We start from the raw sequence: 24,800 nt of genomic DNA on the forward strand, positions 1-24,800 counted from the left end.
CCACCTGAGCTACAGCCACCCACAATTAAATCCACTTGGCATCTGATGGAATTCTGATGGCTAAAGATCCAAACGGGACAGGCAAAAAAAAAAAAAAAGGAAAAAAAAAGACAACTCAAAAAAATTGAGTTTATCAGCGTTTTTGCATAAAAAGTACTGGTAACTTATTTAAATCAAGTTCTAATAACAAATTGATAAAAAAAAATTGAGTTCAGCCTATTTAATATTTTTAATTAAGCACAATATTACATTTTATAGTGCACTACCTGGCAACCATTTCTGACATTTATTGACAAATGGAAAGATGGACAATAGCGGCCTCTGTACAATTGTGTGCATGTATACATCTGTAAATGTAAAAGTTTTTTGTCACAGTGCCTAACTTGACACCCCCCACCTTTTTTTTCATTTTTCCCTCCCCTCTTTCCTTTAATTCTGGCAGACAGGTGGGTGGGGTTTCAGTTTGTATTTTAGTAGTATGCTGTACTGCTTGTGTGTTTAATTTGTTGTTTGTGATTGTACAAAAACCTTTTTCAATAAAAAGACTTAAAAGAATACATTAAAAAATGTATAGCCCAGAAACAATGAATCAATCAAGGCTTTATTCGCCACGTGCAGGTTGCCCTGCAGTGAAATAGGACCCCCCCCCCCAACCTTACACACATAACACAGACATTACATGGGGTTACATGGAGATCGGTAGCGTTACAGAAAAGAACACTGAAATGTACACACAACGGGAAGGTACAAGAGGAAAAAAAGAGACCTCTACTCATGCTGTGCTTCCATTGTAGGACAGCACGAGAACAGGAAACAAAAAAACTCCTCTGCACAAAAAAGCACATGAATATTCACAGCACAACATTGTGAAAGACATGACAAGCCACAGGGTTGGGTAGGGGATGAGGAGTCATCCCAGGCAACACAGCAGCCATCCTGCCACTGCGCTGACTCGCCAGCGCGGGCCCAGACCTGCGTCGTGTTCCCAGGAGGCAACAAGCATCAAAGGTGTTGGAAAGGGAGGGGGGATGAGTGAGTGCTTATCAGTGTAAGTGTATGTGTGTGCGTGTCCATAGTTCAGCTGAGACAGTGTCCTTCGCCCTATCAGACTAAGTAAACAGTCCTCCAGCCAATCCAGGTGGCCTTGCAGGGGATGGGGAGAACAGTCATCACACAGTCGTTATCAGGGAGTGTTTGTCCGGCTTCAGCCTTGGGCCTGCAGCTGGCGCCGTGGTGGTGTCCGCATTATGATGTCAATTTTGTTGATTTTCTTTTATGCGAGCAGCCCAGGAGAATTTCAAGCTGCTCTTAACACTCGGACACTGGTCTCTCAATCTCCCGTTGGAGAGCCGCGAGCCTCCCCATGATGGTATCAAACTTCCGTTCCGTGGTGTTGTCATTCTTTTGATTCTGAGACCTCACAACTGCAGTGATCCGTATCGGGTATCGGGGCCGATACTGTAAAATGTGTGTGTACTCATACTCGTAAAAGTTAACCGATACCATGAACCGCTACTAACTTATTTCATTAGTCAGAGGGTGGCTGGTCATTTCTGTTGTAGTTTTTTAGATTGGTCACTAGGGGGACATCCCGCGCTAAACAGGCACAGGGTTAGGCGAGTGAGACTGGCGGCTCCAGATAAAAAAGAGAAACTGGAGGCTGCTGTAGCTAGGCTAAACAAAATGTCAGCAGTGTGGACCGGAACAGCCAACTTTAACTCAGGTTTTGGAAAAGCGATGAAAAATGTCAAGAGAAAATCCACTGGCAGTTAAAATAACAGAGGCTCTGACTCATTTTATTTCTCTGGATGACCAGCCAATGCCGGTTGTGGAAAGCATAGGATTGAACCGTCTTCTCAGCATACTCGAAATTGGACACTCTGCAATAATTTAAAAGTTTATTTTATTCTCAAACCTAATTTGTATTTATTTTATTCCAAACAGAAGTGTTTATTTATTATTCTGAAAGCTCGAGACAGTCCCAATAGTTCAGTGATATTTTGTTAAATTACAATGTGGATACTCCGCAATAATGGTAAATGGCCTGCATTTGTATAGCGCTTTTCTAGTCCAAGGACCCCAAAGCGCTTTACACTACATTCAGTCATTCACCCATTCACACTCACATTCACACACTGGCGATGGCAAGCTACATTGTAGCCACAGCTGCCCTGGGGCGCACTGACAGAGGCGAGGCTGCCGGACACAGGCGCCACCGGGCCCTCTGACCATTTAACATTTAATTTAACAGAAGTGCTTATTTTTCACTTGAAATTTTTTTTGTGGTCATTTTTATTACTTTTATTTTTTAATTTAATTTAATTTTTTATCGGCAGGGAATAAAATAAAACCTGTCTTCCAATTTATTGCATTTGTGTGTGTGTGTGTGTGTGTGTGTGTGTGTGTGGTAGAAGTATCGATTTTTGCACTTAGTATCGGCAAGTACTCAGATCCAAGTATCGGTATCATATTGGTTTGAAAAAATTGGTATCGTTGCATCCCTAATGCTAACATAGCTGTGTCGCTAGCAATCACGTAGCACACCATTATATACCAGGTAGTCCAACTTCAGTAACCCTGCAAACGCCACTGCTGTTTAGTTTTCTGTCTTTATGTTGGAAGTGGTAGCAGAGCTGTACGTTTTAATTAGTTTCAAAAATCTCTCAGTCAGAACATGGTATGTCATGTTTACAGTGTTGGGGAGTAACGGAATACATGTACCACCGTTACGTATTTAAAATATAAAATATGAGTAGCTGTATTCCGTTACAGTTACCGTTTAAAAAGGTGGTATTTAGAATACAGTTACTTTGTTGAAATAAATGGATTACACAGCGGTACTTTCCTGTTTCATATTGTTAGCGGGTCAGGACTGTTTGGGTGTTGCTTGACAGCTACAGTGGGGCAAAAAAGTATTTAGTCAGCCACCGATTGTGCAAGTTCCCCCACTTAAAATGATGACAGAGGTCAGTAATTTGCACCAGAGGTACACTTCAACTGTGAGAGACAGAATGTGAAAAAAAAATCCATGAATTCACATGGTAGGATTTGTAAAGAATTTATTCGTAAATCAGGGTGGAAAATAAGTATTTTAAGTATAAGTATAAGTATAAGTATATAAGTATAAGTATTATAACAATTTTGTTTTCCTCTGAAACAAAAAAGCCGTATTAGTCAGAGGTCCCGTTCGGAGCCGCGGACCTTCAGTAACAGTAATAAATCACAGCAATAGTACATTCACGTACTTGTAAAAAGCATGATAATATATTAAGTAATCCAAAGTATTCAGAATACGTTACTCTCATTGAGTAATGTAACGGAATACGTTACAGAATACATTTTGGGGCATGTATTCTGTAATCTGTAATGGAATACATTTTAAAACTAACCTTCCCAACACTGCATGTTTAGGTGTAAACTAGCGAGCCAACTTCCTGTTAACTTCTAACTCCGTTAAATTTAATAAATTCTGTTTTCATGGATGCCTGGATGTTAAACTTAATTGTTACACCCGATAAAGCAGCAACGCTGATAATTTTATTAAAGATGAAAGAATTTAGACCGTTTTTAACTCTCAGTGTTTGTTTGACTTTGGGACTTGAAGTGGACAGAGTTTTAGACCCAGATTACTCCGCGACGCTCCTCACTACGGCAGCCGTAATGCTCTGACAATCCATCAAGCAGTGCGGCTTACCAAAGTTGTACTAAAACATTTTTTAACAGATTTCTGCAGCCAAAATCAGTTCGAGGTCAGTAAGCACAACCAAAATTCATACATAAGGCACACTCTCGATTTTTGAGAAAATTAAAGGATTTTAAGTGTGCCCTATAGTGTGGAAAATACATTATACAGAAGAAAAGAATATATATTGCGATATATATCGTTACCACATGTGCTTCAAATTATATTGCGATATGGGTTTTAGGCCATATCGCCCAGCCCTAGCAAAGACCCATGTGGTTCACGCTGATCTCAGCTACGATCCAGGAGACAAGGGTGTGCAGATCGATGCAGACATCGATACAAACGTTGGTAGTGGTATATGTTCCTGTAAGTTCACTACTTTACTCCTGTTTCATGAAAAAGCAGCTCTCTCTGCTCGACTCTCCTCTCCTGCACAGACACTTTGCTCTGCCTCCTTTTCCGTCTCTGCTGTGATTTGTTGCTGCGAAGTCACGTGACTCAGCATCACATGGTAACCACGTGGGGTGTTATTTCAAAAGTAGCGCCTATCTCAGGGAAAGAGAGGAGCGATGCTGAGAATTGGAACAGCCTTACACTTGTCTCTCTATAACGATGTGACCCCGGATGTCCGCCTGTTGAAACTACATTGTGCAGAAGATGGACTACAAAACAAACATCTTACTTCGTCACAATGTGTTCTAACCCTGTTGTTTTATGGAGGTCATATAAACGAGAACAGCCTGTTAAAAATATCCTTTCATTACAAAGTTTGAATTTTAAAGAAGAAGGAACCTTTAGGGTCAGATTTACTAACATCTGCAGCAGCTCAAAGACGTCTTTTGATGTTAAAAAGCTGCTGGATTTACTGAGGCGACTCAGTGTCAGTTTGTGACTGAAGTTTTGTCATGTAAGAGTTTCACTTTCAGGAGAAGAAGATTTAAATGAGTGACACAACTGTAAATTACAAAGTCTGTGGCACACAATTTACTACAAATTGCAAAAAATCTACCACAGAAAAAAATCCTGTCTTGTTCCTGCTGTGGTTGTGATAGTGAGGACAGTTTATTGTTTTAGGGGGAAATGTTATCAAAACAAGTTTCTGATCCGCTCAAAGTTGTTATTTCAGTTCCAAAAGTTTGGCTCTGTCCTAAAACTCTCCAGTCAGTCCTTATACTGATTGTTTTGAGGTGAGCCCCACTTATTTTTCCTTAATAATACAGTTTATGTGAAACCAAGCAGAAATGAATTACGGTTCTTTTTTTTCTTTTTTTTGTAGTGCACACAGCTAACTCTTTCTGCTGAATATGTAAAAAATAAAAGTGTTACTGTGTTACATGCCTGACTGTTGCTCATGGTCTGATGGGAAATAATGTTTTCTGTTCTTTAGCACATCGAACAGTCAACTGTTCACAGAGTTTAGGTTTAAAGGATGAAACAGTTTGTACTGATGCATCTCTCCTCTCGATAAATCTGTACCCGAGTCCTAATCCTCAGAACACTTTGCACAGTGCTCAGTGATTTCTTTCAGAACAGTTATTTCTGATGTTAAAAGCATTTTGATTCTCCTTCAGCCTCCTCTTATTTATCCCAATTTCCCTGCTGTTTTCAGAGAGAAACACTTGCAGGAATCAAGAGCTTACTCTGTATTGTTGAGCCACTAATTGGTGCTGCTCTCAGCAGAAAGCTGATTTTTACTGAACTGAAGTGGCGTCTTCATAGAGAGATTAAAACACACTGTTAGTAGATCATCCTGCAATTGTGACATCACAATAATTTGCCTCGCTTTATAAATCTGTCACTTCTATCACATATAAAATTAAGCACATAATACGATAAGGATTCTCTGCAACCTGTGAAAGTTTTTTACACTTTTTTAATTGAGAAGGTCTCCTCCTCCAGGGCCCAAATCTCTCCTTGTGCTCAGACCATCAGTCTCTGCTTCCTGCTCTGCTGTCTTTGAGGGGTTTGAGCCGTTGACTATGTCCTCTTTAAAGGAGACTGTTGATCGTTTTAAGCCTGCAGGGTCTCCAAACAATGCTGTCCCTCCTTGACTCTTATAAGAGGTGTTACCTACAGTTGGACCTTTGGTTCTCCAGCTGGTAAACCATAGTTTAATGTCAGGTGTAGTCCCTAAAGATTGTAAACATGCTGTAGTCAAAACCCTGCTTAAAAAACCTGTTCTTGATGCTATGATTCTTGCAAATTACAGGCCTATCTCCAAACTACCTTTTCTTTCCAAAATTCTTGAAAAGAGAATTCACAGGCAATGAAAGACCTTCCAGGAAAAGCAAAATGTTTTCCAAAAGGCAAAAGGTTTTCCAATCTCTTTTTAAACCCTTTCATAGCACTCATTTAAGTTTTTAATGATATATTTTTAGCTACTGACATTAAGGCTTTGATGTCTCTTAACCATTCAGTGACAAAAAGACTGAGGTGATGGTTTTTGGCAGCACCACTGAGACACCAAATGTATATTTAGATACCTTGGCCCAGTATGTTAAGCCAACTGTCATAAACCTGCTGGTCAAAGTGGACTGTGATCTGAAACTTGACAGTTAGATCAAAGCAGTGGTAAAATCAAGCTTCTTTCAGCTCAGACAGCGAGCTAAAATAAAGCCAATTCTTTCACAAAGGCACTTTGACACAGTAATCAACGCCTTTGTTAGCACTCGGTTGGATTACTGTAATGCACTTTATATAGGGGTCAGTGCTTCATACATCTACAGAGCGTCCAATATGTTGCAGCTCGAAAGTTGGAGCACATTTTCCCTATTTTAGCTTCACTTCACCTGCTGCCCATTTCTTTTTAGGATTCCTTTTAAAAAAAAATTATTTGCTTTTAAAGCCTGCCATGGCCTAGTCCAATCTTATCTCTCCGAGCTGCTAGAGCCGTATACCCACCTCTCTCAGGTCAGCTGATCAGCTGTTCCTGAATGTACCCAGGACTGAGCGTAAACTTAGAAGAGTTTTCTCTGTAGCACCTCCAAAACTGTGGAACAATATGCCTTTTGAGATAAGACAGGCCTCTTCTGTTTTTTTGTTTTATTTGATTCTGTGCTGTTTTGTCTTATTTTATATATAGGGCTGTTTTAATTTTGATGTATTATGTGTTTTATTTTGTGCTGTTTTTTTATTCTATGTATTTTGCCAGAAACGCAGGGAGCTCACAAAACTATTTCAATGACCACCAAACAGCTAAAACAATAAATGAGAGCAGGTGAACAGATTCCACACAAAGACGTGAACACAAAGCGCGGACCTGATGCATCAGTGACATGTCGTCTTTCTCACCCGACGACATGAACACGGACACGCCGTCGGGGCAGAAAGTCAACATCTCACTGATTCTGAGCTGCAACTTTTGTTCCTCTCCGACCAAAAGAAAGCTTCATTTTTGCTGTTTAATACATTTTTTAAAAAATTATGCCAAATTGAAAAACACTTAGCTTGCTGTTGTTCTGTGTTTTATCCTCAGTTTCTTTGAAACAGTTACTGAGTCAAAATTGAATTTAATCAAATCAATTATAGAAATCAGCGATGATACCCAGCCCTAGTGAGTAGCCTAAGCCCAACAGAAGTGGATGTAGCTGTGGGTAATGAGAAAAGATGAAAAGGTTGATAACACATTGTATGCAGTAAATGCACTGCCCAAGTGTCCCCTCTCCCCACTGCCTGTCAATAAAGAACTTTGTGTTGACAAGATTGTTAGGTAATTACAAATCTATAATATCTGCATGGACAGCGTTAACTGATGAGGTTGAAAAATTCAATACTCAAAAGTTTACTCTTCGGCCACAATGCTTCTGCCATCTGCTGTTTTTTGTTTTTGTTTTTTAAATTAGCCACAGTCAAAGCATCGCTATGAATTCTGGGATATGCTGGGCCACGAATTATACACCTGACTCACCCTTCAAGTCTGGGGAAATGAAGGGCGCATTTCCAGCTGCATTTGAAATTGGGACAGCCTTCATCACGTTGCTGTGGTGTAATCAGCCTCCAAATGGGGTCTCAAAATTGTACCAAAGAACTCTGTACCTCCCTCCATCCAACCACACACTTCTTCTGGGTTTGCCATCAGCCCTGCCTGCCTCAGGGAATCCGGGACTGTGACCAACCACTGCACATACTCCACCGAGGTATCACTATGAATGACGACATCATCCGGGTAGGACACAGCATATGCAGTGTGAGGACGCAGCTATCGCTACAGGAGGTGCTGAAAAATGGCCGGGGCTTCAAACAAGCCAAACGGAAGTGTGACGAATTGGTACGAACCACACAGAGTGGAGAAGGCCATTTTTGTCTTTGGACTCTGCAGACAAGGGAATCTGCCAATCACCTGCGTTTCAAAGTGGTGCTCCATGAGAGTCGTGTTCTCCCCCCTGCCCGTGTGCACATCTGCAAAGTGCTGTTGCAATGCAGGAACATCTGCTTTATTGGAATGTGTGAGATGTTAATCACAATGCATCTTAAACACACTCTCTAAAAACGTCATGTCCACAGCACGTTTTTGAGAAAAATCTAATATTTTGGTCCTTGAAGATCATTTCAGAGTTTTTAATGAGCTGCAGGAACCCTGTTAAGTGTGAGTGGAGAACAGCCAAGTCTCCTCCTCTGATAAACCTCCACATGTACCACTGAAAACAGTTAAATTAGTTTGAATCGGTAATCAGGGCTCAAACTACTTGCTGTGAGACCATTTCTTCATTTTTCACATCAAACTGTTTAATAAGACAAACTTTACACAGAGTTCATCAAATATAAGTAACGCTTTAACATTATCAGGATTTCATAATATAAACTTCAAATCAACAAGAAAACAGCTGCAGAACATGTGGATCAAAATGAATTCATTAAAAAACAACATGTGGACTTCAAGGATACAGTAAATACACTGAAGTGAAAGGAGGAGCCAAAAATTTGAAGGAATTTGAATTAAGTAAAAGTAGTCACCTGTGATCTTTAAAATGGTCCTGATGTGTGCTGCTGTTTTTAACTTTAAACATTTCTTTGCTGCCACTGTGAATACGAATGTGTTCTTTGCCTAATTAAAAAAATGTTACAGTGACTCACTGCTTCATCTTCTGGTACAAACTGGTATTACATGGAAGTACAGCCCAAAACCAGTTTAGCTTGAGTTTCTTTTTTCTGGACATAAAGTCACAGCGGGTGTTGTTTCAAAGCTGGTGGACAGATTTAGTTCATTTTGGAGGTTTTAAGAGCAACTGCTGTGAAAATTAAATATGAATGAAGGATTGAGATTTAACTTAGGTAACACATAAAATGAATACAACTACTAAACACTACTGTGTCCTAAGGGAACAAAGAATAAAATGTAACAGGGATAACATTTTAAAGAATTAAAATCCCTCACAAGAAAATACATAAACTTGATATACATATCTATACATGCAGGTTCCTAAATGTAACATTCAGGATTATTCACTGCAGGTCCAGAAATCAGAGCTACCTCATCAGATCCAAGTGTGACATCAGCTGACACTCTTTACAGGAGATTCCATCTGAACTCTGTGGAGCCTGATCTCAAGGTTTTTAAGTCTGACCCTGAAACCAGAAGAGGATCTTTCTCTCTCTTCAGATTCATTGTGATCCAGTGATTTCAGTCCTGCATGATCAGGCTGATGTTTGCACAGAGCAGATAATGAAGTGAATGTTTTTGCACATTGGTAACAGTGAAACAGTTTATTTACAGTGTGGGATCGTTTGTGTTCGGAGTATGAACTGAGATTCCTGAAGCTCTTGTCACACTGGTCACAGCTGAAGTTCACTTCCATGTGTGTATGTTCATGTTTGTTACGATGACCTGATTGTGAGAAACTTTTGTCACAGTGTCTGCACTTGTATGGTGTCTCTTCTGTGTGGATTTGCTTATGCTTTTTCATTGAGCTCATGTCCAGTGGTGAAGGATGACCCACACTGGTCACAGATGTGCTTTTTGATCCCACTGTGGAGGAGTTCATGTATTTTTAATGTACTGGGTGTGTGGAAGCCTCTCCCACATTCTTTGCAGTAGTTCATTTTGTCTCCAGTGTGGCTACGTTGATGTGGTTTTAGGTCCCGTTGATGATTGGAAGTTTTTCTACAAAAGGTCACAGAGAAACTCTTTCCCACCACCACAGTGACAACAGGGTTGAGAAATGGATCCATGTGCGTCGCTCTGCTTCTAAACAAAGACATTGTAAGTCGGGGAATTCCTTCAACGTTTTTATCCTGAACGTTGCCTGAAATAAAGAGCATCTCTGCCAACGTCCAATTACATTTTACTGTTTACATTACAACACTCAGCTTACTGAGAGAAAATGAGCCTTCATTTTTCCAAAGAGTTCATTCAGTATAACTCCATAAGTTTACTGATCAGACTTGTTCCAAACAATCAGGTTAAAATTATGAATAAGATAGAATAAGATAGAAAACTAAATACATCCTCACAGTAACTGCACTTGTAGAGTTACTTTCTGGTGTGGATCTGTTGGTGTTTTTTCAGCTGATGTGGAGCTTTAAAAGTCTTCTCACACAGGTCACATTTATAAGGTCTCTCCTCAGTGTGGCTAAACATGTGTCGTCGTAACTGTGCATCTGTTGTAAAAAGTTTCCCACACTGATCACAGCAGTAAACATCATTTCCAGTGTGAATCCGTAGGTGACTATTTCGGTAGTGTTTGTCGCTGAAACTTTTTCCACAAAAGTCGCAGCTGTACGCCTTAATTCCAGAGTGGGTAACTAGATGCCTCTGTAAATTGCTATTTTCAGCAAAAGCCTTACCACACAACTCAAAACTGTGTGCTTTAACTCCACTGTGGATTAGTTGGTGTTTTTTAAGGCATCCAGCCCGGGTAAAAGACTTTCCACAAAACTCACAGCTGTAAGGTTTAACTCCACTGTGAATGAGTTGGTGTCTTTTTAAGTCTCCAGCCTTGGTAAAAGACTTTCCACACAGGTCACAGCTGTAAGGTTTAACTCCACTGTGGATGAGTTGGTGTCTTTTTAAGTCTCCAGCCTGGGTAAAAGACTTTCCACACAACTCACAGCTGTAAGGTTTAACTCCACTGTGGATGAGTTGGTGTCTTTTTAAGTCTCGAGCCTGGGCAAAAGACTTTCCACACAACTCACAACTGTAAGGTTTAACTCCCCTGTGGATGAGTTGGTGTGTTTTTAGGCTTTGAGCCAGGGTAAAAGACTTACCACACAAGTCACAACTGTAAGGTTTAACTCCACTGTGAATGATTTGGTGTCTTTTTAAGTTTCCAGCCTTGGTAAAAGACTTTCCACACAACTCACAGCTGTAAGGTTTAACTCCACTGTGAATGATTTGGTGTGTTTTTAAGTCTCCAGCCTGGGTAAAAGACCTTTCACACAAGTCACAGCTATAAGGTTTAAATCCACTGTGGATGATTTGGTGTCTTTTTAAGTCTCCAGCCTGGGCAAAAGACTTTCCACACAACTCACAACTGTAAGGTTTAACTCCACTGTGGATGAGTTGGTGTGTTTTTAGGCTTTGAGCCAGGGTAAAAGACTTTCCACACAAGTCACAACTGTACGCTTTAACTCCACTGTGGATGAGTTGGTGAGTTTTTAAGTGTCCAGCCAGGGTAAAAGATTTTCCACACAAGTAACAGCTGTAAGGTTTAACTCCACTGTGGATTATTTGGTGTCTTTTTAAGTCTCCAGCCAGGGTAAAAGACTTTCCACACAATTCACAGTTGTACGCCTTAATTCCAGAGTGGGTAAGTAGATGCCTCTGTAAATTGCTATTTTGAGCAAAAGCTTTACCACATGACTCACAGCTGTGTGCTTTAAATCCACTGTGGATGAGTTGGTGTTTTTTTAGGCTTTGAGCCAGGGTAAAAGACTTTCCACACAACTCACAGCTGTAAGGTTTAACTCCACTGTGGATGAGTTGGTGTGTTTTTAAGGTTTTAGCCAGGGTAAAAGACTTTCCACAAAACTCACAGCTGTAAGGTTTAACTCCACTGTGGATGAGTTGGTGTGTTTTTAAGGTTTTAGCCAGGGTAAAAGACTTTCCACAAAACTCACAGCTGTAAGGTTTAACTCCACTGTGAATGGTTTGGTGTGTTTTTAAGTCTCCAGCCTTGGTAAAAGACTTTCCACACAACTCACAGCTGTAAGGTTTAACTCCACTGTGGATGAGTTGGTGTGTTTTTAAGTTTTGAGCCAGGGTAAAAGACTTTCCACAAAACTCACAGCTGTAAGGTTTAACTCCACTGTGGATGAGTTGGTGTGTTTTTAGGCTTTGAGCCAGGGTAAAAGACTTCCCACACAAGTCACAGCTGTAAGCTTTAACTCCACTGTGGATGAGTTGGTGTGTTTTTAAGTTTTGAGCCAGGGTAAAAGTCTTTCCACAAAACTCACAGCTGTAAGATTTAACTCCACTGTGGATGAGTTGGTGTGTTTTTAAGGTTTGAGCCTGCGTAAAAGACTTTCCACACAAGTCACAGTTGTACGCTTTAAATCCACTGTGGATGAGTTGGTGTGTTTTTAAGGTTTGAGCCAGTGTAAAAGACTTTCCACACAACTCACAGCTGTAAGGTTTAACTCCACTGTGGATGATTTGGTGTCGTTTTAAGTGTCCAGCCTGGGTAAAATCCTTCCCACACTCATCACAGCTGTAGTTTTTTTCTCCCTTTCTTCTGTGAGGTTTGTCGGCCTCCTGAGAGCGCTGACTTCTTGCTCCATGTTGGTCCTGCAGTGACAGAGATACAAACAGAGGCAGTGAGTGAAATGCAATCGTGGAACAAACTGAAACTCCCTCCATTGGTGGAATCATACATGTCAAAAAAAACCCACATTGTTGGTGTGTTACCACCACCTTCTGGTAATAGTATCACATTACAATGATGTGCTACAATGAGAGTTGTACAAAATGACATTATTGAAGAAATATTGATCAGCAGAGAAACTCTTTTACTTCAGAAAAAAATTTGAGTTCAACTGATGATATTGTTGTTTCAATGTGTGTAGAGAAAATATGATCTTTGTATTTTCTCGTAACTTCTGTGGTTTTTGGTTGTGAATGTAGATTCTGTATATATGGAGGAGCCCAGGATGGAAAAGATAAAGCTGCTGTTAACGGGTTTTTAAAAACCAACCAGCTGTACACACAGTTTCAATAACAGTGTAACTGTGATGTTTTTCTCACCTTTTGTGTTGAAGTCATTGTTTCCTCTATAGTGGCTGAGCTGAGTCCAAATGGCTGAAATTGTTTCTCTGCTGCACCACCACTCTTCTCCTCCTGTTACTCAGCTGGGACACAAAAAGTATATATTTGTATTTTATCCCTGACAAAAAGAAGCAGAGCAAATAAACATGACTAAACTCCTCAGTGACAACAATACCTATGAAGCTTCAAGGTGAAACCCCAGAAGCAACTACAAAAAGAAAGTCATCAGTTGCCTACAAGAACTTGAAAGGGAAAAACCCCTGACCCCCTGCATATCACCGCCTTTACCCAGGGGATGCTACACCCTGCATATATGGACTTCCATAGATCCACAAAGACGGAGTCCCGATCAGTCAAAATGGTAGCAGTATAAACTCAGCCACCTACAACATTTCAAGCAATGAGGTTTTTAAAAAACATTTCGAAACTCACTTTGTTAATGTGGAATTCTAAAATTATTTTAGAATTTTAGGGCGATCGTGGCTCAAGAGTTGGGAGTTCGCCTTGTAATCGGAAGGTTGCCGGTTCGAGCCCCGGCTTGGACAGTCTCGGTCGTTGTGTCCTTGGGCAAGACACTTCACCCGTTGCCTACTGGTGGTGGTCAGAGGGCCCGGTGGCGCCAGTGTCCGGCAGCCTCGCCTCTGTCAGTACGCCCCAGGGCAGCTGTGGCTACAATGTAGCTTGCCATCACCAGTGTGTGAATGTGTGTGTGAATGGGTGGATGACTGGTTGTGTAAAGCGCTTTGGGGTCCTTAGGGACTAGTAAAGCGCTATATAAATACAGGCCATTTACCATTTACCATTTTACAAATGGAGAATTTATTTATCAAAATTTATCAAAATTATTATTTTCATTTACTCATGAAAGTGGCCACTTTCATGAGTAAATGAAAGTGGTCGGATTATTGCTGCCAACCTGTTTTTTGTGGAGCGCTTATCAGAGCATCACAAAGACCCTCAACATGCAGATTGAATCACTCCAGTCACTGTGTGACACATCTCTCCCTACACCAGCTACAGGAATTAAAGTTGGCGTGTAGAGCCTCCCGCCTGTCTCCATGTCCATGTCGACGCAGCAGCAGACAAGTGCTGCATTTTCCTTGACACAACCAGTGGCTGCTTCTAGCGCCACATTCACCTTAGCCATGGCAGCGCCAGCTTCCACAACCGTGGCTTCCAGGAGGAGGCGGCGTCCACGTCATCACCGCGGCTTACAGCAGCATGAGGTGGGTGACTGTATTCCGCATGTTTTTTCTAAGGAGGAAACTAAAATCAACACAGATTTGCCAGTTCATGGGCCCGGTTATGAAGAGACTGTTCATGTTCATGAAAGGACTAAGACTGACAAGTTACTGCCCAAGTCTTATAAACAGTAACTAGAACCACTGAAGGAACAATGAGCTGGGAGGTCAGTTCCTTCATCATAATTATGTAAATTCTCATGACCACTGATCAAAGACCACTGATCAATGGCCACGAGTACCATTCACAGAGAGTTGGGGAATGGCTGCAATCACAGCATTGTAACATGGCGAAAGATGTCCCCTTAGGCCCCCTCCTTGATTCAGAGATGGTCTTTCCCTTCTCATGTAAATGGCCTCCTTGACGCCACGCTAAAACTGGTGTTCCTCCCTGTCCGGGATGTGTACATCCTCACCAGTGAAAGAGTGTCCACTGGCCTGTAGGTGTTGTGGAAGCAGATTTATCTTCTCATGTATTAATCACATATTTAATCATATCACATTAGTTATAGTAATATCACTTTCTCACTTTACGTAAGAGCACTCTTGTCACCAGTTTGCATGCATGTGGAATGTTAACACAGTGAGGCCATTGTAATGGGAGACATTGAAGACACAGTGGGACTCCTTCTCCTTATCAGGGATGTAAATCCTTAGGTGACGATCAAGCAGAAAACAAGGTCATAATTCGTGTAATCTGTACTTTCACTTTTGTGGTATTGTGTTAGCATTGTGACGTCTGGCTAGTTACCGATGGATAACCAGCAGAATAACAAATCACTGAAAAATAAAATCCGTGAGATCTCCAACATGTAACAGGTCGTTGGTGTCCATCCACATCCATGGACTCCGCTTAGCTAGAAGCAACATAAATAGTGTTTTCTTTTCTTTTCTGACTCGTACTGGAAGGTAGTTAGCTCAGGAGTGACGTCACAGCACGACCTCCATCAGACCTCTGAGGTTAAATAAGCGTAACAAGATTTTAAATTTCAAGCTTTTACTAATGTTTACAGGCACTGCTGCCATCTTGGATGGTGAATTCAGGATTATCGGGGATTTTCACGGGTGGTATAGGGCTTTGGAGCGTGATGTCACGGGGGTGGGCGTGGAAAGGATTTTGGCCTGATCCGCCATGTTCGGGGTCTAAGCGCAAGCGACGAAGGAGCGAAGGCACACACAACAGCCACGGTTTGTTCTTGCTGTGTGGTGCGCTGCAATGTTCGATCGCACGACCGGCAAGAGAATAAGCTTGAAAATGGTTTATCTTTTCATTCTTTCCCAACCTGGAAGCAACATGAGGCAGCTCGTGTATCGATGTTAGCAAACGAAGGCATCTAGCCTGGATAGCAGCTGTGAGACGAGCTCCAGTTCTCTTCCATCTCCAAATATCTGTTGGTGCTCCAGACATTTTCATTCCGGTAAGTTCTAAATATGTTCATATCACTCTTGATAGCCTATTAGTTTTATTTTCGATGCACTCTGAGCTCATAGCAAATTAGAACAAACATCCTACTGAGTGATTTTGCAGAACTACCTTCTATTTATAGAGATGCTAATTATTTGGCATCATTGCAGCAAACCAGCCAATGAAATGGATGAAATATCGTGACTGGGTTCCAGCGCTACACAAGGGACCTGCTTCAAACATACCACCATGCCAATCAGATTACTTCTTCCATGTGAGGGTGAAGAGGTGACCCTTCAGGATAAGATGGTGAAGGTTTGCTGCGTTTGGTGAACAGTGTGATAATAAAACCAGGGAAAAATGAAACCTGCTCCTGTTAAACATTCCTAAGTCTTTTGCTGTATAAATAGCGGTATTTTTTCAAAAGATACAGTAATTAAGGTAATATTAGTAGTGGGTGATATCATGTAAACACTGTCATGATTTTATGTAAACATTTTGTCACTTGTAAACTATAAATGATATGGATTCTACACTGTAACGGATGTGATGTTGTATAAAGTGGTTTTAATAATAATAAAAAAAAGGCAAACATTAGTTTGTTTCTTTATTCAATTTTTGAACAGTGGGACTCATTCATTACATATTCAGTAAATGCAAATTATTTACACGGCAGTGCACTACAGGCATAAATCTAGACCCCTAGATAAAACATTATGGCATTATAGCAGTGACAACTCCTCCACAGTAGCAGGTGGGATTTTTCTTTTTTGAGGACGGCTCCTTTTGCCTTTCAATGTAGATGGTCTGTTTATGTTTTGATCAAGAGCCTTTTTTGGGCAGCTGAAGAGGAGAAATCTATCTTATGGCCAACCACTAACTGTATCTTGGTCACATTACCCAGCAAAACCCAGTATGCAGGTTCATCTGTAACAGTCCTTGTGCCATGATCCGCACTGTTGCTTCTACATTAAACAGAAGAGCAGTGACGTGGCTGCAGGTCTCCGCGACTCCGGCCTTACAGGTGCAGTGGGCGGCTTCAACCTTCCCTGTGATGCTCACAGTGACCCATGGCTGCAATGCTGGTTCATTCAGTCTTTGAGAGTGCAGGACCTGAAACACACAAAGTTCATTTAAAGACAAGAACTATGAGCCAAGGCAGACTACTTTATCATAAATGTAATAAAGTGTTTAGAAAGTTAGCACATACATGTAATTTTTCATTTCTTTATGTGTCCATCTATAGAAGGCTGCATGTTATAGTGTAAATCTGCCTGTTCTCTGTCAGAAACCTGCCTGCAGAAAATGAACCTAAAGTATGTAATGCAAGGATGTCATCACTTTAGAGATGAGAAAGCATAAATAAATTAATTAATGTATAAAACTAAAATAAAATGTATTTTTAGTGACACAGGATACAAATATGGAAGCAAGATGTATAATTCGGATTATTTATAATAAATATGAATAAATCATTGCAATTTCTTTAACCATAGAGAATAACTAAATCATTCAGGACAATGTCACATCAATGCACTGAACTCACTATGTTATCCCTCTAACAGCCTCCACATGTTCTCACTGTAATTTCCCCTCATGAATGAATTTATGCTGCACTAATCTGAATGTTTGCAGGGAAATCAAACGCATTTCATACGCAGTACTCGAGCTGACTTACCTTTGTTTGAATGACGACTTGTACGCGCTGACTCCACAGACAAGGTACGAAAATATGTCAGGCTACGTCAGTAGCGGTTGGTCTTCAGGGTTTCTACTCCACGGCCGTATTTCATACGGGTCCACATTTCCAATGCACGCTATTTGATGCAAGCACCGCCGCTTCGCCTCTGAACGAAATCGGTCTCTATACCGTCCGTTTCTTTGGAGCTGCTTTTAAGCATCTTGTAATCGTCGTTCCAACACAGTGTGTTTGTTTTGATTCATAGACCCCGAACATGGCGCCACGCTCCCACAATGCATTGCGGCGTGACGTCAACTCCAAAGCCCTATATAAGATGTAAGGGCGGCGGCCACAATTCAGAGATGATCCTAGTGTTTCACTGGGATTCGCTCTCCAAATTGCAATGTGTTTATTAAACCCACTTCTAATCAAGCTCACTGGGTGTGTTGCAGGTTATTGATGAATTTTCCACAACAATTTAGCGTTGTCGGCAGGTTTCCTCCAGTGAGTTTCGCTGAATCACGGGCACGCGGTGACTGGCCATCCTGAGGTAAAATTGCTGTGTTTTGCCTTATATGCATCCACAGCTGTGCCACCAATTTACTCACATGGACTCTACTAACCTATCACAAGCTTCTTCAGCTCAAAATGGAATCGTCTGGAGTTTTCTTATTAATTAACAATAAACTTAGTGTATATGCACTCCTAAATATGATGAAAGTGATAAAAAATAGAAGCTCTGTCTCTCTTTATTTTGACATTTAACTAATTCAAAATATATTTCAATATTTATTTATCCAAAACAAAACAAATTTACTCTAAATTGATGTTGTACAGTAAAAAAAATGTTCTTGTTTTTTCCATAAAGTGTATGTAAATATCTGGTTTCAACTGTGAATATACTGCTGTGTATTGAAGTTCCTCTTGTTTTGCACAGAAATATACTAAACAACATACAAAACATAATATATAAAATAACATCTACCAGAGTTTTTTCTTTGAAAGAAGCCCCTTATGTCCATTCTTGTATATCAGCACATTATTAAAACCGATTTATTTAGCCGTGGAGGGTAACAACTGAAAAAATGAAATAAACACACATGTAAGCTAAGACTCTCTAAAAAAAACAGCATTGTTGTTGATTGGCTTTTCATTTCGCCATTTGTTGATTCACTTGAAGAGCAAGTAACGTAATATGGGTCAAGTGATCAGTTTGACATCAATCTTTCGTGATACATCGTCATATTTACATTATTTGTACAGTACGAATGATTTGCTTTGGTACCCGGTTGAACTTTAGTTCTCCTCTGTCTGCCTGGCTGCGTTTCTCCAACAACGCACTCGCAGACAGCAGCTCGCCCCGCCACCTCGCTCAGTCGCTTAGTGTCTGAGCTCAGATCATACCAATATTAGGAGGATTTATGCACAGTCGGAAATTCCCACAGTGTGCGCTATGTGCTTCGAATATTGTGTGTAGTTTTTGTTTTATACAGTTGTCAGTCAGGCATCTAACTATGAAACAATTACACTCCAAAAGACCCCGGGCTTCTGAAAAAACAACCCGGGCTTAAGCCCAGTAAGCCACCCCCCCGCTCCGCCACTGGTTGAACATGGCGGGTCTGAGCCTGCGCTGGAATGGATGGTTTGCACAATGGGAGGAGGCGATGTTGCGTCGTCCATCTTTTATACAGTCATTGGTGACAAGCCACAGAGTCGGGTGGGGGGTGAGGAGTAATCCGAAGCAAACACAGCAGCCATCCTGCCCAGCGCTACCATTCCAGCGCGGGCTCAGACCCGCCGTGTTCCCAGGAGGGAACCAGTGGCGGAGCGGGGGGGTGGCTTACTGGGCTTAAGCCCGGTTGTTTTTTCAGAAGCCCGGGGTCTTTTGGAGTGTAATTGTTTCATAGTTAGATGCCTGGCTGGCAACTGTATAAAACAAAAACTACACACAATATTCGAAGCACATAGCGCACACTGTGGGAATTTACGACTGTGCATAAATCCTCCTAATATTGGTATGATCTGAGCTCAGACACTAAGCGACTGAGCGAGGTGGTGGGGGGAGTTGCTGCCTGCGATGTGAGTGTGCTGTTGGAGAAACGCAGCCAGGCAGACAGAGGAGAACTAAAGTTCAACCGGGTACCAAAGCAAATCATTCGTACTGTACAAATAATGTAAATATGATGGTGTATCACGAAAGATTGATGTCAAACTGATCACTTGACCCATATTACGTTACTTGCTCTTCGAGTGAATCAACAAATGGCGAAATGAAAAGCCGAACAACAACAATGCTGTTTTTTTTTAGAGAGTCTTAGCTTACATGTGTGTTTATTTCATGTTTTCAGTTGTTACCCTCCACGGCTAAATAAATCGGTTTTAATAATGTGCTGATATACAAGAATGGACATAAGGAGCTTCTTTCAAAGAAAAAACTCTGGTAGATGTTATTTTATATATTATGTTTTGTACGTTGTTTAGTATATTTCTGTGAAAAACAAGAGGAACTTCAATACACAGCAGTATATTCACAGTTGAAACCAGATATTTACATACACTTTATGGAAAACACAAGAACATTTTTTTACTGTACAACATCAATTTAGAGTAAATTTGTTTTGTTTTGGATAAATAAATATTGAAATATCTTTTGAATTAGTTAATTGTCAGAATAAAGAGAGACAGAGTTTCTATTTTTTATCACTTTCATCATATTTAGGAGTGCATATACACTAAGTTTATTGTTAATTAATAAGAAAACTGTGAGTAAATTTGTGGCACAGCTGTGGATGCATATAAGGCAAAACACAGAGCCTGATCATTTGAAATGGGAAAATCAAGAGATGTCAACCAAAACACCAGGAAAAGAATTGTGGAGCTCCATAAGTGTGGCTCAGTTTTGAATACAATTTGGTGCCATTTACAATTAAGAAATACAGACAGTTTCTCTCTTTACTCTTAAAGTTAACAAATATGTTTTCTATATTTATCAATCTAAAAAAAATTTAGTCTGATTTGATGTTACAATTAAAAAGTATCTGTTTTTATCTGAAGAGTATGTAAATATCTGGTTGTAACTGTCTATTTGATGATGTTGGTGTTTGGCTTGATTGTCAGCACAAAGAGGTAGAAAGAGGAACAAAGAGGGAGAGAAAGGAATAGAGAGGGAGGACAGAACAGAGAGGGAACAAGAGCAGGTGCGACACACATGGTAGTCAAATGGTTGTTTACCAAAAGTATCACCGTATCATAGGTCCTCGTGTATCTCATACCTAGTGTTTCTTTTTAGGTTTGTTATTTTTCAAATTCTATATTTATTAAGTTATGCAGGCTTGTTTGCACAACAAGGCTAAATAATTATACAAACTTTTCTCAATCTTTGGTAGAATTAAAAAACAAGTGTAGTGCAGGTCTATGATGATTTTTAGTGCTAATATCATCTAGTTCTGATTCTGGTTCTGTCTTGGTTAAGTCCTAAGTAGTCCTGATTTTAAACTGTTGTAGTCCTGTTTTAATTCCAGATCAGTTCTGGGTTTGGTTGAATTGGGGTTTAGTCCTCGTGTCTTGATACAGCCCCAACTTTGCTCTGCCTTGCTGTGGCAGAACAAAGTTGGAGAATTGTGGCTCAAGAGTTGGGAGTTTGCCTTGTAATTGGAAGGTTGCCGGTTCGAGCCCCAGCTCGGACAGTCTCGGTCGTTGTGTCCTTGGGCAAGACACTTCACCTACCGCCTACTGGTGTTGGCCAGAAGGGCCGATGGCGCGATATGGCAGCCTTGCTTCTGCCAGTCTGCCGCAGGGCAGCTGTGGCTACAATTGTAGCTTGCCTCTACCAGTGTGTGACTGGGTGTGTAAAGCGCTTTGGGGGGGACTAGTAAAAAGCGCTATTCAAATACAGGCCACTTAATTAAAAAACTAGTTTAAGGTGTTCTGCATATGTGATATATATTTTTCCCTATATGAAGTCATTCTTTTTTGAACAAAACTCAAAACAGAGGCTATTAATCTTTCAGTCATTTCTACCCCCCACCCCCCCCCATCCCACATGCATACCACCCTTTAGGGCTAAGCCCCTGGTGTATCAAATATCTGCCTCCGCCTCTGGAGGGAACAAGCATCAAAGGCGTTTGGAAAGAGAGGGGGGATGAGTGTGTGCATATCAGTGTATATGTATGTGCGGGTCCAGAGTTCAGCTGAGACAGTGTCCTTCGCCCTGCTAGGCTAAGTAAACAGTCTTCCAGCCAACCCAGGTGGCCTTGCATGGAATGGGAAGAACAGTCTAAACACAGTCGTTATCAGGGTGTTTTTGTTCGGCTCCAGCCTTGTGACTGCAGCTGGCGCCAAAGGGTATCCGCATGAAGTGATGGTGCTTTTTACTTTAGTGCAAACAGCTCTAAACAGAGATGTACATTGCCAATATAGAGAAAAGGTCACTTTATTAAGACTTTTAAATAATGTAAAGAAATTGAGAGGAAAGCAGAGAGACTCAAAAAAGGTACCGGTAATGATTAGTGATGTTCAGCTCATTGTCAGAGTCAGACTGCAATTAGATGTTATTAATTGTAGAGCTCTGTTGTGGTTGTTCTGTGTAATATAAAACTGCTTAATGTTACTCTAATCAGATGTGGTGACGTAATTATATCAATTACATATGTGCACTTTTAATTCAGTATTGATTATTTTCAGTTGCTTAGTTTTGCATAGAAAGAGTGACACTGAGTAACTAATAGTTAATCACATGTTAGAATTGTATATACAGGTGCTTCCAAATGCCTATAGCACCTGCTTATTGCATTTGTGTATAATACGTAATAAACATTAAGACTAAACAGTGTCTTTATTTTATCAGACGTCTTTATTTGCGCTGGAAGACAATAAAATACAGATGCATCTGGAGATCATCCTATGAAGTACCATTCTAAAGGCTGATTTCCCTCCCCCAGGCTTGTACCTGTGGCTTCCTGTCCTGGAGGTTGGCTGTTCTCCTGCTCTGCACCCCATCCTTTTGTTCATATTCCAAGACTATTTTTCTACATGTATTCTTACCCCTAGCAACCGCCATTTCATAATGTTGCAAGCAATCACAAACTCTACAGTCTGTCTAACTCCAATGTATCCCAAGCAATCTATTATTCTCAACAGAGCTAAACTCAACATAAACTGAACCCACAAGTTAGCTCGATGCTTACCTTTAGATGAGCCCACAAACCGAGAGAAGAACCGTGATGAAGCTGGAAGTCTTTCCAAACAGGAAACAGATCAGGTTCACGCTGATCTCAGCTACAATCCAGGAGACAAGGGTGTGCAGATCGATGCAGATATCGATCCAAACGTTGGTAGTGGTATATGTTCCTGTAAGTTCACTACTTTACTCCCGTTTCATAAAAAAGCGGCTCTCTCTGCTCGACTCTCCTCTCCTGCACAGACACTTTGCTCCGCCTCCTTTTCCGGCTCTGCTGTGATTTGTTGCTGCGAGGTCACGTGACTCAGCGTCACAAGGTAACCACGTGGGGTGTTATTTCAAAAATAGCGTTTTATGGAAGTCATATAAACGAGAACAGCCTGTTAAAAATATCCTTTTATTACAAAGTTTGAATTTTAAAAAAGAAGGAACCTTTAGGGTCAGATTTACTAACATCTGCAGCAGCTCAAAGACGTCTTTTGATGTTAAAAAGCTGCTGGATTTACTGAAGCGACTCAGTGTCAGTTTGTGACTGAAGTTATGACATGTAAGAGTTTTACTTCCAGGAGAACAAGATTTAAATGAGTGACACAAATGTAATGTATAAATTGCACAAAATCTACCACAGAATCCTGTCTTGTTCCTGCTGTGGTTGTGATAGTGAGGACAGTTTATTGTTTTAGGGGGAAATGTTATCAAAACAAGTTTCTGATGCGCTCAAAGTTGTTATTTCAGTTCCAAAAGTTTGGCTCTGTCCTAAAACTCTCCAGTCAGTCCTTATACTGATTGTTTTGAGGTGAGCCCCACTTATTTTTCCTTAATAATACAGTTTATGTGAAACCAAGCAGAAATAAATTACGCTTCTTATTTTTTTTTTGTAGTGCACACAGCTAACTCTCTCTGCTGAATATGTAAAAAATAAAAGTATTACTTTGTTACATGCCTGACTGTTGCTCATGGTCTGATGGGAAATAATGTTTTCTGTTCTTTAGCACATCGAACAGTCAACTGTTCACAGAGTTTAGGTTTAAAGGATGAAACAGTTTCTACTGATGCATCTCTCCTCTCCTATCTGAAGAGTATGTAAATATCTGGTTTCAACTGTATATTTGATGATGTTGGTGTTTGGCTTGATTGTCAGCACAAAGAGGGAGAAAGAGGAACAGCGAGAGAGAGAGAGAGGAACAGATGTCTTTCAGATTTCTTTCTGAAAGTTTAAGAATATAATCCACCCACTGTTATCATCTTCAATGCCCTGTACCAACATAGAGCAGAGCAGCTATCTGAATACTACTCCAACAGAGGTCGATTATCTTGTTAATGGATACTCTGGATACTGTAGCTCCAGTGAAAACTAAGGTCTCTAATCAGAAGTACCTGACTCCGTGGTATAATTCTCAAACACGTAGCCTAAAGCAGATGACTCGTAATCTGGAGAGGAAATGGCTTGTCACAAATTTAGAGGATCATCATTTAGCCTGGAGAAATAGTTTGTTGCTTTATAAGAAAGCCCTCCGCAAAGCCAGAACATCTTACTATTCATCACTGATTGAAGAAAATAAGAACAACCCCAGGTTTCTCTTCAGCACTGTAGCCAGGCTGACAAAAAGTCAGAGCTCTTTTGAGCCAAACATCCCTTTAACGTTAACTAGTGATGACTTCATGAACTTCTTCACAAATAAAATAACTCTTTTTCTCCAATCGATCTTTCTGAGTTAACTTCAATAATTACTTCCTCCAAACCATCAACGTGTCTTTTAGACCCCATTCCTACAAAACTGCTCAAAGAAGTCCTGCCATTAATTAATTCTTCGATCTTAAATATGATCAGCCTATCTCTAATAATCGGCTATGTACCACAGGCCTTCAAGCTGGCTGTAGTTAAACCTTTACTCAAAAAGCATCTCTAGACCCAGCAGTCTTAGCTAATTATAGGCCAATCTCCAACCTTCCTTTCATATCAAAAATCCTTAAAAGAGTAGTTGTTAAACAGCTAACAGATCATCTGCAGAGGAATGGTTTATTTGAAGAGTTTCAGTCAGGTTTCAGAGTTCATCACAGCACAGAAACAGCTTTAGTGAAGGTTACAAATGATCTTCTTATGGCCTCTGACAGTGGACTCATCTCTGTGCTTGTCCTTCTTGACCTTAGTGCAGCATTCGATACTGTTGACCATAATATTCTATTAGAGCGATTAGAACATGCTGTAGGTATTACAGGTACTGTGCTGCAGTGGTTTGTATCATATCTATCTAATAGACTCCAATTTGTGCATGTAAATGGAGAGTCCTCTTCACACACTGAGGTTAATTATGGAGTTCCACAGGGTTCAGTGCTAGGACCAATTCTTTTTACATTATACATGCTTCCCCTAGGCAGCATCATTAGAAGACATAGCATACATTTTCAC

At 40.6% G+C, this 24,800-nt stretch overlaps 2 protein-coding genes and 1 long non-coding RNA gene across 4 annotated transcripts in view; 1 reads left to right on the plus strand and 2 right to left on the minus strand.

Moving 5' to 3' along the window:
* The window catches only part of LOC146521260 (polymeric immunoglobulin receptor-like), a 525,395-nt gene that overhangs the window by 180,134 nt on the left and 320,461 nt on the right, over nt 1-24,800 (plus strand). The gene's annotated exons all lie outside the window — the stretch shown is intronic.
* LOC146521270 (uncharacterized) overlaps nt 214-24,800 on the minus strand; it is a 244,406-nt gene continuing 219,819 nt past the window's right edge. Inside the window, exon 3 of the long non-coding RNA XR_014873405.1 lies at nt 214-1,417. This is a non-coding gene — a long non-coding RNA (uncharacterized LOC146521270). The remainder of the gene's footprint in view (nt 1,418-24,800) is intronic.
* LOC146521271 (uncharacterized) lies at nt 8,090-23,232 on the minus strand. 2 transcript variants are annotated; one of them, XM_085154958.1, is made up of 4 exons: nt 22,398-23,232; nt 12,864-12,967; nt 10,128-12,407; nt 8,091-9,866 (listed from the first exon to the last, which is right to left on the minus strand). In XM_085154958.1, exons 2-3 carry the CDS (start codon nt 12,879-12,881, stop codon nt 10,155-10,157), a joined length of 2,271 nt encoding a protein of 756 aa, XP_085011084.1. In that variant the 5' UTR covers nt 12,882-12,967; nt 22,398-23,232; the 3' UTR covers nt 8,091-9,866; nt 10,128-10,154. The 2 variants fall into 2 exon arrangements, with proteins under 2 accessions (XP_085011083.1, XP_085011084.1); XM_085154957.1 differs by lacking the exons at nt 12,864-12,967; nt 22,398-23,232 and having other exon boundaries at nt 8,090-9,866; nt 10,128-12,857.

This window comes from Neolamprologus multifasciatus, chromosome 3, assembly GCF_963576455.1.
Source record: "Neolamprologus multifasciatus chromosome 3, fNeoMul1.2, whole genome shotgun sequence".
NCBI lineage: Eukaryota > Metazoa > Chordata > Actinopteri > Cichliformes > Cichlidae > Neolamprologus > Neolamprologus multifasciatus.

Coding starts and splice junctions, on each gene's coding strand:
- LOC146521271 (XM_085154957.1), bottom strand. CDS start 12,491: ATGATTCCACCAATGGAGGGAGTTTCAGTTTGTTCCACGATTGCATTT.